The 17128-nt window shown below is 37.6% G+C and overlaps 1 protein-coding gene across 3 annotated transcripts in view; it reads right to left on the bottom strand.

The window, feature by feature from the left end:
• The window catches only part of SMARCA2 (SWI/SNF related BAF chromatin remodeling complex subunit ATPase 2), a 117053-nt gene that overhangs the window by 47797 nt on the left and 52128 nt on the right, over window positions 1-17128 (bottom strand). For 2 of the 3 annotated variants that reach the window (XM_081316507.1, XM_081316508.1), the window contains exons 12-19: window positions 13362-13492; window positions 12563-12623; window positions 8894-8994; window positions 8605-8752; window positions 6169-6332; window positions 4482-4548; window positions 3661-3771; window positions 573-815 (exon numbers count right to left, since the gene is read on the bottom strand). In XM_081316507.1, coding sequence (XP_081172633.1) covers window positions 573-815; window positions 3661-3771; window positions 4482-4548; window positions 6169-6332; window positions 8605-8752; window positions 8894-8994; window positions 12563-12623; window positions 13362-13492 — 1026 coding nt within the window. Of the gene's footprint in view, window positions 1-572; window positions 816-3660; window positions 3772-4481; window positions 4549-5710; window positions 5728-6168; window positions 6333-8604; window positions 8753-8893; window positions 8995-12562; window positions 12624-13361; window positions 13493-17128 lie in introns of those variants that run through there. The other variant, XM_081316509.1, reaches the window with a different exon arrangement.

Here is a 17128-nt window from a genome sequence, read left to right as displayed (position 1 = left end):
GGCACTCTGGCAAATCAGCCATCAATAGACACACAGACATTAACAACATCTATAAACTATGCAAACGAGACAAGCAACTAGCTCAAAAGAGAAAAAGACTCCAGCACCACGAGTAATCAGCACTCAGATCAGCATAGATTAACTCCAAGGTCACCTTCAGACCAACAATCAAGTAAGCAATACCCCAATCAAGAAACTGCCAAAGAGCCATTAGTAAACAACCCAACCAGAGAATCCTTAAAGACCGCCCCCACCCACCCAGACAGACAGGCAGGCAGGCAAGACACCAGAATATAAACAGGCAGCAAAGAGCACGCCTTACTACCGGTAGCCCTGATGATGTTACCTAGTTAGGGTAATGAAATGTCTGCAAGAAAACAAGCAAGCTCAGAGAGCACCAAGGACCCCTCATTTCAACCCTGCGCTACAAATATTCCCCTTCGTTGGTATAACTTAGTAGATTAAGAATGCATTAATTAGAAAGTTCACTGTATGGATGTACTATACCAGTTCCTATAAAACATTTAATATAACATGCTATTCTAGCATTTTTAAAATAAATTGCTCAGTACCCTTTCTCCAGTCATGGCAAAAGGAGCATTGAACCACTGTTCAAAAGTGCTGCAGCTCTTGAAAATCGTGGGGAGGAGAAAATTAAGGAGAGCCCAAAGTTCAGGTAGCTTGTTTTGCAATGGCGTTCCTGTCAAGAGGATCCTTCTTGGTGCCACATAATGAGTATTGAGCACCTGAGTCAGCTTACAGTGATGGTTCTTCATTCGGTGACCTTCATCTACAATCATATATTTCCACCGAATCTGTGGAAACACAGAAAATACTTGGTAGGAAATTATTTATATTGAGGTTCTAACCTATGAAATCATTAAGATTAGATACAACTCAAGCCTTCAAAACTTGTACTTAATTTCAAAGTATGTGATAATTAGTACATATTTTTGCACAATATCAACAAACAGCCACTAAAATTGGAATGCATCAAGTGTACCTCACAAAGTGCATCACGTCTACCTTCAAAGGCATATTAAATTAATATAATGCTATATAAAAGCAAATACTCAATAAAATTTAGACTGAACGGTTTGATTTTATTTATTTATTTATTCATAAATTCCTAAGCTATCCAACTCCAACTCTGAGTGGCTTCACAAAGTTAAAAGATCAAAAGCTCCATAAAAATGAGCAACACTCATAACGTGACAAATCAAGGGAAGAAAAATCTTAGTTACAGTTCATAGGGGCTTATCCATCCATCCTAAACCAGGTTAATCTTTAAGGATTAAACCCTTTAACCAAAGCCAAAGAGAAAAAACAGGTTTTTAAAGAATGCTCCAATGTGGGGGCGATACAAATTTGCAGGGGGGATACTATTCCACAGGGACATATGCAGTAATGGATAATGAAAGAAAATAAAAATACTGGCTTCACATCCTTTAATTAAACATTCTTATATTTTATATGTTTAATTAATTTTATACGTTTAAACGCTAAATGCAGATTAAGTTCATGACTCAAAGAAAATTCCAGAAGGTGAATTGATGCAATTTAATAGATTCAGTTATATAATAAGTATCAGCCCAATAAACTTTAGTTCCCAGTATAGTTGGGAAGAGCTGCTGAAACCTGATCCATTTATTCTTAGTATCACTTTGCAAGGGAGGAGGAACAATGTAAGGAAGTAAGAAACAGAGTCAATGAATGAATGAGACCGTACCCCTTAATATTTTATTGAGGAATCTTGAAAAACATTATCAGGAGCTTTATGTGTCCAGTACCATACATACTTAATTCCAGGCAATTTTTTATTTAGCCCTCCTTTCATTTGCACTAACATTCTCCACAGTAAATTCAGCTGACTGAACTGGCAGGGAAAAAAAACCTTTCTTAAAACTGATATGAGAGGATTGGGAGCCTCCCAATGCAAATGTATGAAGAGATGGAAATTCCAAATGTGGAATTTCAGCAGTCCTCAATTTATGTGACCACAGTTGAACCCAAAATTAATGTTGCTAAGTGACACACTTGTTAAGTGAATCACAGTGGCTGTTAAGTTAGTCACATGGTTGTTAAGTGAAGCTGGCTTCCCCAGTGACACTGCTTGTCAGTAGGCCACAAAAGGTGATCACATGATCCTAGGACACAGTAAAGTATTTTTTTTAATTTATTTATTTTAATCCCATTTATATCCCGCCCTTCTCCGAAGACTCAGGGCGGCTTACAATCTAAGCACAAATCAAATGTGCTTAGCAATAGCCTTCATTCTATGTATATGCCTGCTTATTAGGGCTTCCCCCCCCAAGCGGCATTATTACAAAGTCAGCTTATTGCCCCCAACAATCTGGGTTCCCCCGCACATGCGTGCTAGTCGTTTCCGACTCTAGGGGCCGGTGCTCATCTCCGTTTCAAAGCCGAAGAGCCAGCGCTTGTCCGAGGACGTCTCCGTGGTCATGTGGACAGCATGACTAGACGCCAAAGGCGCACGGAACGCTGTTACCTTCCCACCGTAGTGGTCCCTATTTTTCTACTTGCATTTTTACGTGCTTTCGAACTGCTAGGTTGGCAGAAGCTGGGACGAGTAACAGGCGCTCACTCTGTTACACGGCACTCGGGATTTGACCTGCCAAACTGCCGACCATCTGATCGACAAGCTCAGCGTCCTAACCCACTGAGCCACCGCATCCCTAGGACACAGTAGCTGTCATAAATACAAAGCACTTCCCAAGCAAATTTTAATCCTGTGACCAAGGGGGATGCTGCAACAATTGTAAGTGTAAAAAAACGGCCACAAGGCATTTTTTCAGTGACATTGTAACGTCGAATGGCCACTAAGTGAACTGTTGTTAAGTTGAAGACTACCTGTATTTTGTGGGGTGGTTTGATAGTTTATTTTGCAAAGTGCTCTTTAATACTGGTTCCCAGAAAGGGGAAAAAATAGCTTGAAATTTTTTGACGTTTACTATTGCAAACGCTGCTGATTTAAAAAAAAAATGTACATGCTCTGAAATGCAGCAGAGGGAATTGGAGAGAGATATGACAAATGATAGTAGATTCCATTATTTAATTACCTTTACTTTAATAAAATAATTCTGGAAAACATTGTAATTTCCAAAGACGGGCTCAAAAGATTTTCAGTTACCATATCTTAACACACCCGTGAAATGGATGGTTCAAATTTCAATCTGTTCTCTGTTATCTTTCTACATCTTGAAAACGATAACAAAGCCCGATTCTTTTTTACCCCCCTTTCACTGTATTCATCTATGCTCAGAAACAAAGAGCTGCAGATAAAAAGGGAATAGCAGGGTTCCAGGTAAATGGGATACAGCAGAGAGATGTGGTGGTGGCTATTCTGCTTGACAAAAAAAACAACAGTGTGGAATTTACGGGATCCACAGGTAGCAAAATCTTTTCCCTCACCGGCTATCCTGAAAGGACACAGCAGGAACAGAGATGGTGAATGGGATGGGAAAAAGGCAAAGCAATTTAGAAAAATACAGAACTTTTAAAGACAATAGCGATTATGGACCCTTCAGGTTTGGTATAATTCTTGCTAACTGAGAGTGGAGGAAGCGAAAAAGAGAAAGAAAAAGAAGAAAGGAAAAAAAAAAAGCTAGCCATCAAGAAAAGTCCCAAATATAATAGTACCTTAGCAAGAATGTGTTTGTCCTTTATGATGTATTCATATGTAGTCAAAAGAACGTTAAATTTCCCACTACGTAGCTGAGGTACAAGCGATCGGCGCATAGCAGGTGTACCCTGAAAAAAAAGGGAAAGAAAAAAAATCGCATCAAGGTATTATTCACTAAAAAAAAAAAGGAGAGCTGCGAGATGGATAGAAAAGGGCACCAGGGCGTGCCTAATATATTATTAGTATTTCTAATCCATTCAAGAGGAAGCCAAAGAGAAAAAGGAATGTGGATGGGATCTTTACAAATGCATTCAGTAGGTCTGCTGTAAGGAGGAAAAACTAACTTCCTCCTGTCTTTCATTGACAGAACCCCCCCCCCAATGAATCTTTTCATCAATAAGCGACACCCTGTTGATCAACAACAACTGAAAAAGCATCGCTCAGATAGCAGTCTTACGCTACAGTCAATCTCATCCCTCTCTCTCTCCAGCCTGTTTTATAACAACAACTATAACTAAAGGACTCCAATGTGGACTAATTCACTATGCTACAATCTGGCATTAACATTATTTACTTTTTTTTTTAAAAAAAAAAAGAAAACTAGGCAAGAATGTACTAATGTATTGTAATTATGATCCTGATTACTTGGAACAGAGCACATTGGAATGAGTATTAACCATTTTCTTACGTATTTCAATTCCTGAAATTACTTGTGGGATATTACAAATCAGGGGACAGACTTCTATAGCACAGCAACACTTTACGTTCAAGTAAAATTGCTCAGTGAACCTGAGTGAATAGCTAGCCATCTTTACACTGATATATAAAAAATCCAAACCTTGTAAGAAATCTTCACCACAGAAGGGGCCCATTTGTCAAACTCGTATGTCCAGTTGGATAAAGTCCTATATAAAAGATTTAAGATTGCACAATATATTAAAACTGCATCAAACATAAAATTCTGCAGCCTGGTTTTTAATCTCCAAGATGCAAGGTTTTTAACAAATTGAAACCTGTAAACCACGTTGCACCTCCTTCCTGTAACAGTGGATTGCTCTCCCATCATGTCAAAAGTGCTACCTGGGTTTCAGATCAGAATTTGTCCATTTGTTTCTAAAAAATTATTCTATGTGTACATAAACTTGTCTAGTCTAGTCTAAACTGATTTCTAGTGGATTTTAAGAATCTCAACTTCACTTTTAAGGGCCTATTCACAAAGCTGAAAGAAGCAATGACATAACATATACTCCTAACGCAGGGGTAGGCAACCTTGGCTCTTTTATGACTTGTGGACTTCCACAAGTCATAAAAGAGCCAAGGTTGCTTACCCCTGTCCTAATGTATTTTTATACTTAGATCCTTGCTTCCCAGTTCTCTTTAAAAAACAGAAACCCCAATTAATACACACAGAAAATGTGCACACTGGTCCTATATACTGGGTGTCTAACTGGGTTTCTAAACACATACGCTAACACCATCAGCAGTATTCTTATGTGCATGGATGTGTCAAAAGATCAGCACATGTTTAATGCAAAGATGAAAAGGATTCTGACAAATGAAAAATTTGGAAATGTATCAGAACACATTGTGCAGGTTAAAAGAAAGTAATCAGGCCTACGGAAGAAAAAAAAATTATCTTGATATTCCTATTTCTTTATTCCAAAGACAGATAATCTGCAGTTCTATAGCTTTCTCTCCACCAATGGATACCTCAAACGTATGCCTAACTGTTAAATAATATAATTGTTGCAGCCACAATAAACCATAATATGGTTCACTGATAGTTATTTATTCTGATGCAAAATCTCAGCCAATACGTTTGATTGGAGAGACTATAAAACCAAACCTGCAGACATATTGCAGCACATGTATAAACAGATATCTGACTTTAAAGTGGCATAGCTGATTTTAATTAAAGTTATTGGCCTTACAAGAATCTTTTCAAAGATTGCATGAGAGACAACAGAGCAAAACGGGGTTTACAGTTATTTCTTTCAAAACCAATTTTATACTGACACTGGATTAATTGCAAAGATGGATTAGTTAAGGAAGAAAAATGATAATCACCACAATCACCAAATGAGCAGCATTGCAATTCCACAATTCTCATTCAGCATAAGTTAACCGGGAATTTGTGGAGTTGTAGTCCCAGCATATCCAAAATTTGTGGCTGGTGGGACAAAAAAGATTTGAGTAACTCTCAAGAAGAATGTGAGAATCCTCAAGAAGGATATTTTGGAATGCAGCCAGTCTCAGGTAAAAAAAACATGTTCTGTCTTGTGAATAGAGTTAGGGTGACTAAAAGATGCAATACTGTACATTTCAACTGCTATAAGCTATCTGGTTTCCAATCTCACAAAATCCATACATAAGGAAGGGAAGGCAATCAAAGATTAAATCCATAACATGCAGGCAGCATACTCTAGTGTGTGCTTTATTCAGTCATTAAAGGTAAAGAAAAAAAGTACATGTTGTTAATGAACCAATCACAGGAAAATATCATTAGGAAGAATTTGCCTACTTACGAGAGGGGAACAATGATGAGATAAGGTCCATTAAGCCTTTTGTGGTCCATCAGGTAAGTGATGAGCGCAATCGTCTGTATGGTCTTTCCTAGCCCCATTTCGTCAGCTAAAATTCCATTCAAATTGTTATTATACAAGGAAACCATCCATTCCAGGCCCTGGACCTGAAATACAATAAAATTGCCTCAGTTATCTGTAACAGTAATATTTTCTTATTTTAACATCTCTGCTTTGGAGTTATAGTGCTTTGGTGCTGACTGCAAGTAGCATAATGATAAAGAAAACATCAAAAATCTTCCTTACAAGAATAACTGTTGCTATACATTCCAAGTCTTAGTATTCTTTTGCTCTGAAAACCAATCTGTGGTTCAGGCAGTGTTAAATATTAATACGGCCCACATTGTGACATAGTTCAAGCTTTCAGTAGTCAGCATAGGCTTCAAATTTATATTTTCATGGTGCTATAGATCTATTTGATAGCATTTAGAGCAATACAGTACAGTTCCTAATCTCCAACTTGCACATTACAATGAAACTGTCCTGAATATTGTTTGAAAATGAATTATAAATGATAGAATTGATTCAATATTGCTGTGTTGCAACAAAACAAGGTTACTTTCACATTTTTAACTGGTAGAAGTAGTCAATGAAACATTGCAGCTAAATGAAGTGGATTTCAAAAATAACAATTAGTCCAATACAAAGTCAGACTTCAGAACATACGTTCTCTCATACTTTCCTTCACTAGTTTAATTTTCCATTCATGTTTCCCAGGAGAGCTAAGCAATTTTCAAACCAATCTGAACAGTGTGCTAGAAGCTGCCCTCCAAAAGGACACAACCCAAATAACAACAACAACAACGCTATTCCAGGTCATTGGATAAGACTAAATAGGTAGATAAAAATGCCCAATCCAGTCTGAACATCCAGTGACAAATCTTAGTAAGAAAAACAAATAATAAGTTATAGAATGAGATAATAACATCAAAACAAAATGATTTGTCTTATTTGATTCATTTAAATTTAATGAAAATTAACCGAAATGCTATATGTGTAATCATACCTCACGCATTTCGTAATTTTTCTCACCCATCTGATTAAAGAATGCCAGTTTTGGAAGAGTTCCATCAAGATTCTAAGGCTGCCCCGTGAGCCTGGGGATTTAGGCTGTGCACCTTTTACACATCCTATTGGTCTATTTTATTGTTTAGATTCAGTTCAGATTGTGACTGCACATCAAAGCATGAAGGTTTGTGCTAAACTTTATATCTCTGAAAACGCAGCAAAATGTGGTCGGGCCAATTTAATTACTGGGACAGATTATATTCACCAAAGTGAATATAAAGAGAATGCTATCATGCAGTTGTATAGCATGATGCCAATTCAATCCCAGACAACAGCTATATAGGCAGTCTTGATAATATCACTCTAAATGGAACACCAGCTTTACTTGGTAAAGCAGTTTTCTGATTTTTCAATATTCTTGACGTTACAGTTATGACAGACAGGGCAACCCCGGTGCCAATCTGCAGCAATGCTACTCACTGGCTTTATCAACTGCTGCTTCAACAATAACAGGTAAAAAAAACATTTTTTTAAGTGTCATTAGCTAAACAAAAGATTAGCACTGGTAAATGTAATGTAAAATGTTTGTTTACGAGAAAGGCCTCGTAAACTTGGGAAACAGGAGGAAAAGCTGCCAGCTTGACAACTGGTGAAGATTTCTCAGCCTACAAAAGGAGAGGTGTGGAAGGTTTTTGAGTAGGGACCCCCCCCCCCCTAGTTTTCCAGACAGCAAAAGGAAAGGATGGGAGAAATATTTTCAGATTTGCCAGATTCTATTAATTCAACCTTACAACATAGAATAAACAATCATGGCTGTGCTTCTTGTATGCCTACCCCAAATCAAGGCCTAAAGATATCCAGGAAAGAGGAACTGGGATCAGCTTGAGCCTGGTCCATAACGTTACATACACTCGGTGCACAAACTGATTTTTGGCCTGCTACCAGTCCAGAAGTATGAGTTCATACAACCACCATTGTTAAGAAGAATGGGCACTTGAAGCCGTTACCGGCTTTCAAGGGAACTCTCAAAAGCAAAATGTTTTCAAATCCTGTCCTAGGAAAACCTAGGATAAATGAAGGAAGCCTGAACTATCAAAGTTGAGACTTATGCAGGCAATTCAGTGGAGAAACAGCCAGAATCTGGTGTGCTTCAAAATATGGACCAGACAATGAAGGAAGGGAGGTATGCTTTTTAATGCGTTATATGTTCTAAAAATATTCAAGGGTAGAATTCACGAACCATCCCATATCTAAACAGAATGATTTGGTAAATCTGAAATAGTCCAGCTTTTTTTTTTTAGGAGACTAATTAAGGGACGGTTTAGGGATCCCTGGCATGAAGTTCCTGTAGGAGCAATTTCCGGTGCTTGCCTGGTAATGTTTCAGGGTGCCGTTGATAAGGAGAGAGGACTGCTTTTCCACTCTCTCAGCAATTGCATGAGCCACTGTATAGTAAGACTGAGATCCTCTGGCGCTGTACTGCATGCTGTACTCATCATCCACATCTTGTTTGGCTGTCCTATAAAGCAAGGGATGGTTCATTTTTAATTTCACATTGATGACTAGTTTGCCATTTTATTGCTTAAACGTGCAGAAACCTGATGCAGAAAGAGGAGTGTGTAAAATGCGTTTGCTCTCTCTGCTCTCCCAAATTACTCACTCAATGATTTGTTTAGCGTCTCTTTCTGAAACATCTTCATTGTTGGGATCCAGATGTATCTTTTCATCTGTTTCTTGTCTACTTGATTCATCTTCATCTTCCTGCAGGAAAAACAACAACAACAACACAACCCCTGAAGTCAATCCCCACATGAAACACTTATCTGCAAGAACTCTAAAAGCCAGCCCAGTTTTCCATTATGTTTTGCTTCCCTCTCCAATTTCCTCTGCCTCGTAAAACAAGAAACTGCCCCACTGAGATTTATACAGGTAGCATTCGTTACTAAAATAAATAAATAAAAAAGTCGAGCCTGATTATAAGAAATTGGTTTTATAATTTTGCAATATGAATAAATAAGTTTGCCACCTATGATTTCTGAGGCTTTTAAAATAACAGGTGGAGGTGAAAATTCTGTTTTGTGGGATTGTTTTGAGGATTTTTTTTATCCTGGCTTTATTAGTTTTATAAATAATGTAAGGTGGCAAACATATCTAATACCCTTTCCTCCTCCTATTGGGAAAACAATATCCCTGTAAAGTAGATTGTGCGGGGAGAGTGTGACTGGCTAAAGTCACCCAGCCAGTTTTTCCTATGCTAAAGGCAGGACTAGAATTCAGAACTAATCCAAGTCACTGTGCAGAGGTTTTAGGATTCCAAATTACTTCTGTGGTCAAGTTCAATCCAAAAAAAAAATCCTATGAAAAAGCACTTTCATATTACTCAACTTCTGAGTACCAGAGAAGAGAGAATACAGTATGGGGAACATCTTGCCACATAAGAATATCTGGCATGTATTCCACGTGTGGTATTTCTCACCGTTTTTCCACCATATATACCTCAGGTGACTTAAACATTTTTTACTTTTAACCACAATTGGGAAGAATTCAGAGTTTTGTGGGTAGGATAGGTCCCATTCTATTGGTCTTCTCGTCTCCTTAGTCCCTAAAAAAACCTCTGCTGCTGGGTCAGAACCATAAGCCTCTGTAATGGAAAGGATGGATTAGCAAAAGTAAGACTGGGAGGAAGGGAGGGAGGGAGGAAGAGGAAGGGGAGAAGGGGAGGGAGGGAGATCCCAAAGCAAAAGCAAAAAAAAAAAGGTACAGTAAATAAATCTTACAGATTTAATAAAAACTCAAAGCACTTTCCCTTTTGTTGCTCTATAACAATGCATATCTACTTCCCTAATGATTACTGGCAGTAGTTTTAACAGCAGTTTTAAAAATTGCTGAATACATCCTTGGCTGCTAGCATCACAAAACAACAAAACAAAACAACCCCCTCCCCCACAACACACACACGCTACCTTTCCTCTTCTACTGGTAAACCATTTCATAAGAAACTCATTAAAATATAATAGTTTTCATACAAATTGTATGAAGGAAAAATATCCAAGGTGGCTTATTACAAATTATATCAAGAATTAGCAACCTACATCCATTTTGATGAACTGCAATATCTTTCAAACTAGACCCCATTACTTATTGTGATCAACAACCATCAGTAATCAAAAAGAAATCTGACATCCTTCAGTTGCTTAAAGATTTATAACTAGCTATTTTTCCCAGTTAGGTTAATTAGTTTATGGTATTGTAATTTACGACTCAATTGAAATATTTTATTTAGACAAGAAGAGTCACACAAATTAGTATTATTATAGCTTATTATTGTTATAGTATAAAGAAACTGGGAAACTGGCATGATACGCGGTGGATTCTATTTTAATTAGGTTCTTTGTTTCTTTATTTATTGAAATTTCTATTCCTGTTCTAAATTATACAACCTCACGGCAAATTAAAACAGTAAAGTAAAATAATATATAACATACAATAATAAAATAAATAAATACATCTGATCATTCATAAAACCAAAGAAATTAGTACCAAACAATATGATGCCTAAATACACTAACGATGGACACTACCAGCTTGGATAACTTTAACTACTAAATGCCCTATGGAACAGCTGAGTCTTTCTCGCTTTCCAGAAGAATTGTGTCTGTTTGCAATAGTGGGAAATTTCTGTAGCTTGGGTGTAGGATGAGGGTGAAGGTTGATTCTCTGAGCTTGTGGGTTGGTTCCTGAATGTTTTGTTACCAGGCTAGGTAATGTCTTCAGCGGAGTTTAGGGGGTGTCAGAGTTGGTGTTCTTCTGCTTCTAAGAGCTTTGTGTGATCACAAGACCTACTGACCACATGAAGCCCTCATAAGCAGGAGAACACCAACATTGATATCCCTAAATTACATTGAAAATTTCATCTAGCCCAGAGGTCCTCAACCTTTTGGGGACCAGGGACTGGTTCTGTGGAGAAAGGTTTTTCCACAGACCGGAGAGTGCATAGTTTTGTGTGCTGCCTGCATACCACGGATGGGGCTTTGCTTGTTTGTGCGGACTGGTTGCTGGCATGCTGGGGCCCGGTACCGGTCCATGGACCGGAGGTTTGGGGACCCCTAATCTAGCCTGGTAACAAAACGTTCAGAAACCAACCCACAAGCTCAGAGAACGAACCTCCACCCTCAGTTGTGTTTGTGCTGTTTAGCCTTGGTAGGCAGACTGGAGTTCATAACTAAGAAACATTACCCTTGGGCCCTCCAGCCTCAACTTTACTGATATTGGGGATAGATAACCAGGATAAACTACTGCAATGTGTTCTACCTGAGGCTACCTTTGAGGATTATTCCACAACTACCAATGATACAAAACACAGCTGCCACAACACACCACATAAGATGGCTCTACCTGGAGAAGGTAGTCTTGAAGATACTGTCAGAATGCATTTATATTTCATTTCTAACACTCTTTCTGTGCAAACCCAAATCTCACTCCCCCTTGGATTCTGCCATTCCCAAGGAGGAAAGGGAATAAACATGGGAGTTTATTGCCTCCATTTTCTCTCCTTAGATGTAACTTTTTGTTTAGCCTGCCTGTTGCCCATCACAATAAGATCGATGAGGGGCATTCTCTCTCTCTGACCTTATGAGCAACTAAGAAAGGGGGTGGGGGAATTCTGGTTTGTTTCTCCAGATGGAATGTGAAGGGGAGGGAGTGATTGTGCTACGAATGGACTGATGGTTCTCCCTTTCCCACGAGGGGCTTGCCACCTGAAACTTGATTGATCCGGAACTGACCAAATGAACTGAGGGGTGGGGTTTTGTTTGGGGACACATTAAAAATATCGATCTGTGAGGAGATTTTTCAGATCCTGTCTATTATACCTTCTATCATCTATGTTTTATAAAAGTTCCTGCTTGGACAATCTTGTCTCCAAGAGTCTTACTTTCTTAAGATGTGGATTGGAGTGGGTTCTGACAGATACCTTGGATCCAAGCCAAAAAGGAGCTGTAAAAGTCAGAACTTTGAATGGTACCCTGAAGCCCTCTGGCAACCAAGAGAGTGGCCAATATCAATGAAGCTGGTTGAAGATGCTCTCAGCCCTCAGCATGTAGGCAGCTACCAACTGTAGCTTTGCAAAGGTAACCCCACGCACAATAGACTGTGATAGTCTAATCAGGTATTTATCTTGCAGTATTACAGAGTTGTACCTATAACTACAATATTTGTAAATAGTATACAACATAACATATTTATTTTTTGTATACTTATTCTTACTCTCTGGTATAAAAAAAAATTCTTCCAGATAAAAGAGCTGCATCAAGAGACAGTGTTCACTTACATCTTCTTCATATTCTGATCCACTTTCATCTTCACTGTCTGATCTGGGGGCAACTTCATAACTGGTGAGGAAGAAGCAGGTGGAACAGCTGAGTAAGGGAATTCCTCCAAAATAGCAACCCTTTTAAAATATTTCTAACAAAAAAAGTATTTCAGAGAAGTACGAAAATAATATTAAAGATGTCAAAGAAATCAATTATGGGAGAAATCATTCATGGACTTCCAGAGGAGACAAATTGGCTCAAAGTGCTAAAATTATTGCTCCACAACAACTAGTCACAATGGGCAGTGTTTACTTACATCCATCATGTTCTGCTCAAAAATGTGCTCGGGGTTGCCTTTCTCAGAAAAATGCACCCCTCCATAAGTAAATATTTAAGAAAGAAGGTTGTGTATTTAGAAATAACTACATTTTAATAAACATATAGTAGTAAAGCTGCATATTAAAGCTTGTTGCAGATAATAAAAGCTGCAAATTTTTGAGCAAACACTGATCAAACACAATACATAAAAAACCTACACCACTAATATGGATGGGGTTTAGAACAGTGGGGGGATTTAGCCAATTTGCACCACTTTGGCAGAACCGGTAGCTAATTTTTTTGTTGCCCAGGCCCAGAATGGACTTCCAGAAGCAGCATCCACACAGAGAACTGGTTATTCACATATTTGAATGCCACCACTAGTTTAGAACCATTTACATATATGTAAACTAAAATAAAAATCTGCAAATATTCATCCTACATGACTGTAATGCAAAAGTATCGAGTTATGGGTTAGGAGGTAAACTGATTACTTACCCTGGGTTCATTTCTAACCAAGCATCCAATTGACTTGCTTTAGGAGCTTCTGGTCCAAGGAGAACTTTGCCTGTTTCTGTATGAGTTACCTTGACCGGGAGGTCACTCATCTGACTGCTCTCATCTATGGGCTAAATATTAAGGAGAAGCATATATTTAAATTTGTGTAGAGAATACGTCCACATTTGCAGTGCTTGCAGTCACACGATCATGATTTAGTTTCTGGCAAAACACAGGCCCACAGTGAACACTGAGTTCACTTAACAACCACTGCAAAAAAAGATTGTAAAAAGAGGTCCAGTTGCATGGTGACCTGCTTTACGACCATCATGAGTTTTGACCGTAATAATGTTTACGGTGTGGCAAAATTAAAGCTTTTACATTGTCTAGTTGCTGCTATGACCATGAAGGAAAAGAAAACCCGAAGCTGCAGATGGAATTAGTCAGAATGTGGAATGTAGAAAGCATGAAGATGGAAAAGCTCAACACAGTGAAAAATGAAATGAACAAACTACACACTGACACATCTTGGACATCTGCAAATTGATAAGGATAGGAATTGGACACTTTAAGTCAAAAGATCATACTGTTTACTAGTCAGGAGTCAGGACATTAAAAAACAATAAAAAGCAATGTTGTTTCATAACCAGGAAGGATACAGCAAAGATAGTGCTTGGTTAGTCTATAGTCAATAATCAACTAGCATCAGTAAGTTTTCACAGTCAATCCTTTAATATGACAGTTATTCAGGTTTAAGTCACAACCACTGATGCAGACAAAGAAAAAAAAAGTGTGGGTGTTTTATGGTCAGGTTCAATCTGAAATTGACAGAATACGCAAGCAAGCTCTGGAAACAGTCTGCAGTTTGGAGATTGTAATGCCAAAGTTGAAATAGTAAGAAAGAAAACATAGTTGGACTGTTCAGCCTAGGAAACAGAAATGAAGAAGAAAACTGAATTATCAGTTTTTGCCAGTTGAATGATGCCTTTATTATTAACAAATTCTTCATACAACAAAACAAGAGTTATCTACATGGATATCGCCAGAAGGAGCGCAGATAAATCAAGGTACAAGGAAATAAAAGAACTCAGTTAGAACAGCAAATACATTGTCAAAAGATCATGTGGAACAGATCACATGAACTGGTTATGTGCAAGTTCCAAATCGAAGTAAAGCCAAAGAACAAAGCCAGCCAGTTTCCAAGACATGAGCTCGGCCTCAGATGCATCATTTTCAAGAACATTGGGAACGGCAATGAAGGCCTGAACCACATTTATAGGAAGCCAAGGAATGAAACCTAAGATGTCAAGAATGAATGTGAAAAGAAGCAGCCAAATACCAAGAAACAGAAGAAATCAAACTGGATATCAGGACAGATGGTGGACGCTGCCAGGAAGAGAAGAGAAGCCAAGACAGACAAATATCTCAGGAAGGAACTTAACAAAGAATTTCACAGAACTGTTAAAGAGAGACAAGGAGCTGTATTACAATTTTGGTAGAGAAAACTAATGTGGAGATAGACCAAAAACAAGGGAAGTTTTTTAAAAGATGTCTTTTAAAAACCTTAAATTGGACACCAATGGATAGACAGTGACTAAGCCAAAAAGGAACAAACAGATGGAAGCAGTACATCGAAACTGAGTGTAACCAGATGACAACATCTAAGATACTTTGGAAGACATTCTGAATTTTATAAGAACTTCTACTGGCAGAAGATGAAATTAGCACTGCAGCAATTACCCAGCTGGAAAGCTACAGGAACTGATGGAATATCTACAGAATTACTGCAAGCAACAGAAGAATCAGTAATGGTTGTAACCAAACTATGCCAGCAAATCTGGACAACAGCACATAGGCCAACAAATTAGATGAGGTACCAATAGCAAAGAAAAAGGAGATTTATGCCATTGTATAAAATTCTCTATTTCACATGTTAGCAAAATACTATTTAGGATATCTGACACAATCTTGCTGAGAAAAGGGAATGCCAGATGGTCAATCTGTTTTTAGAAAAGACAAGAGGAACAAGAATCACTATTGCTGACGCACCCTGGATAAATGAGAAAGCCAAAGAATACGCAAAAGGAATCGACATGTAGTGCACCAACTACAGAAAGGCCTTGAATGCATTGATCCGGTCGAATTGTGGAATGTCTTCAATAAACTGGGATTCCTAGAATATATTATTGTCTTCATATGAAACATACACAAAGGATAGTGACACCTAAACCAGACAGAAGACTGGCTCCAGGTTGACAAGAAAGTGAGAAGGTCACTCAGCTCCTTTCTTTCTTTATTCAATCTATATGCTGAATATATAATGAGGGAAATGGTACTGGAAGAAGATGAGCAAGGTTTTAAGATTGACTATGGATAACATCAATAACCTGCCCTATTATGTTGATGACACTACTTTGATAACCAAAATGCAAATGCTCTACAAAATCCAGGAACACAGGAAAAAAGCATGTGACTTACCTGTTTGTCTCCCTTAAAAGAAGGGAGACTAAACTAATGTTAATTGTAGAATAATCAGCCTTTTAGGATCAACTATCAAAATTAACAATAAAAAATACACCACATGCTAGGATTTGGTAAGGCTTTCCCTGTGAACATTCTATATGGATATGGAAGTTGGATTTTGAAAGCAAGACACTTTTGAATTTTGGTGTTGGAAAAGACTCTTGAGAATATCAGGAAAACAAACAAACGGATTGTAGAACAAATCAGTCCAAAATTCTACTTGGAGAATGTTGTTTTGGAAATGTTTTCAAAATGTGACAGGCTCAAACTCTCATATTTAGGAAACATTATGCAAAGAATAAGCTTCCTTAAGAATGTTAATAATGTTAATTATACTAGGAAAGGAAAAAGAAGTTGATCAGCAGCATGGTGGATGGACTGAATTACATCAGCAATATGAATGCAACATTGAGAGATATAAAAGGCTGGGTTGAAAACAGATCATGTTAAAGTTTATCTATGCAGCTGTTTAGAGTCAATCTTAATTTGATGGCACTTCAATTCAATGCTATGAATTTACCTGCTGATCTTTAAGTTAGTCTTACTAATTTCAATGAGGCTTTCTTTTTAAGAAAACATGCAAAGGCATGTGTTGTGGAATAAGCCTGACTGCAGCGGGATTACTTTCAAATATAAATGTACAGCAGATTATTTCAATGGCTTATAAAAACATTTCAATCATTTTAAATTATCTTGGAGCAAAGTTTCAAATAATAATGTGTGTCATATTTCTAATGTAAGACATCAGCATAGAAACATTATGGTTATTATAGTGCATTCTAGCATGCTCATTAGTGAAATAGCTCATTAAGTAGAAGCATACTCATTAAAAACATCAATTAGATGTGTTGGACAAAGTGTCTTGCATTAAACCAATTTACTAGCCATCTTATTACATATGACAAAAGAAAGCAAACGGTAAATCTACTAATGTAAATGTGCCTGATTAGATAGACTGTAATAATCCAATTTAGCGATGAAGGGAAAAACTAAAACTATATTTTTTCATGTTGCAAAAGGATAATATTTTGTAGCTGATTCCAAAATATAATTTTAAATGCCAACTGTATGCACATTAATATGAAATATACTATTTCCTAGTCTATACAACTGTAACCTCCAAATTATATACTGTATTAAAAAAATCATGATCATTAGGGTTTTCTTTAAAGTTTTCCTTATTTACGCTGCATCTACATAAATGGTAACCTCACACTTCAATCTATCATTTACAATCAATAGGA

This window comes from Vipera berus, assembly GCF_964194415.1.
Source record: "Vipera berus genome assembly, chromosome: 2".
NCBI classification, from domain to species: domain Eukaryota; kingdom Metazoa; phylum Chordata; class Lepidosauria; order Squamata; family Viperidae; genus Vipera; species Vipera berus.
Note: the sequence above shows the minus strand (reverse complement) of the source record. Positions and strands in the feature narration are given on the sequence as shown.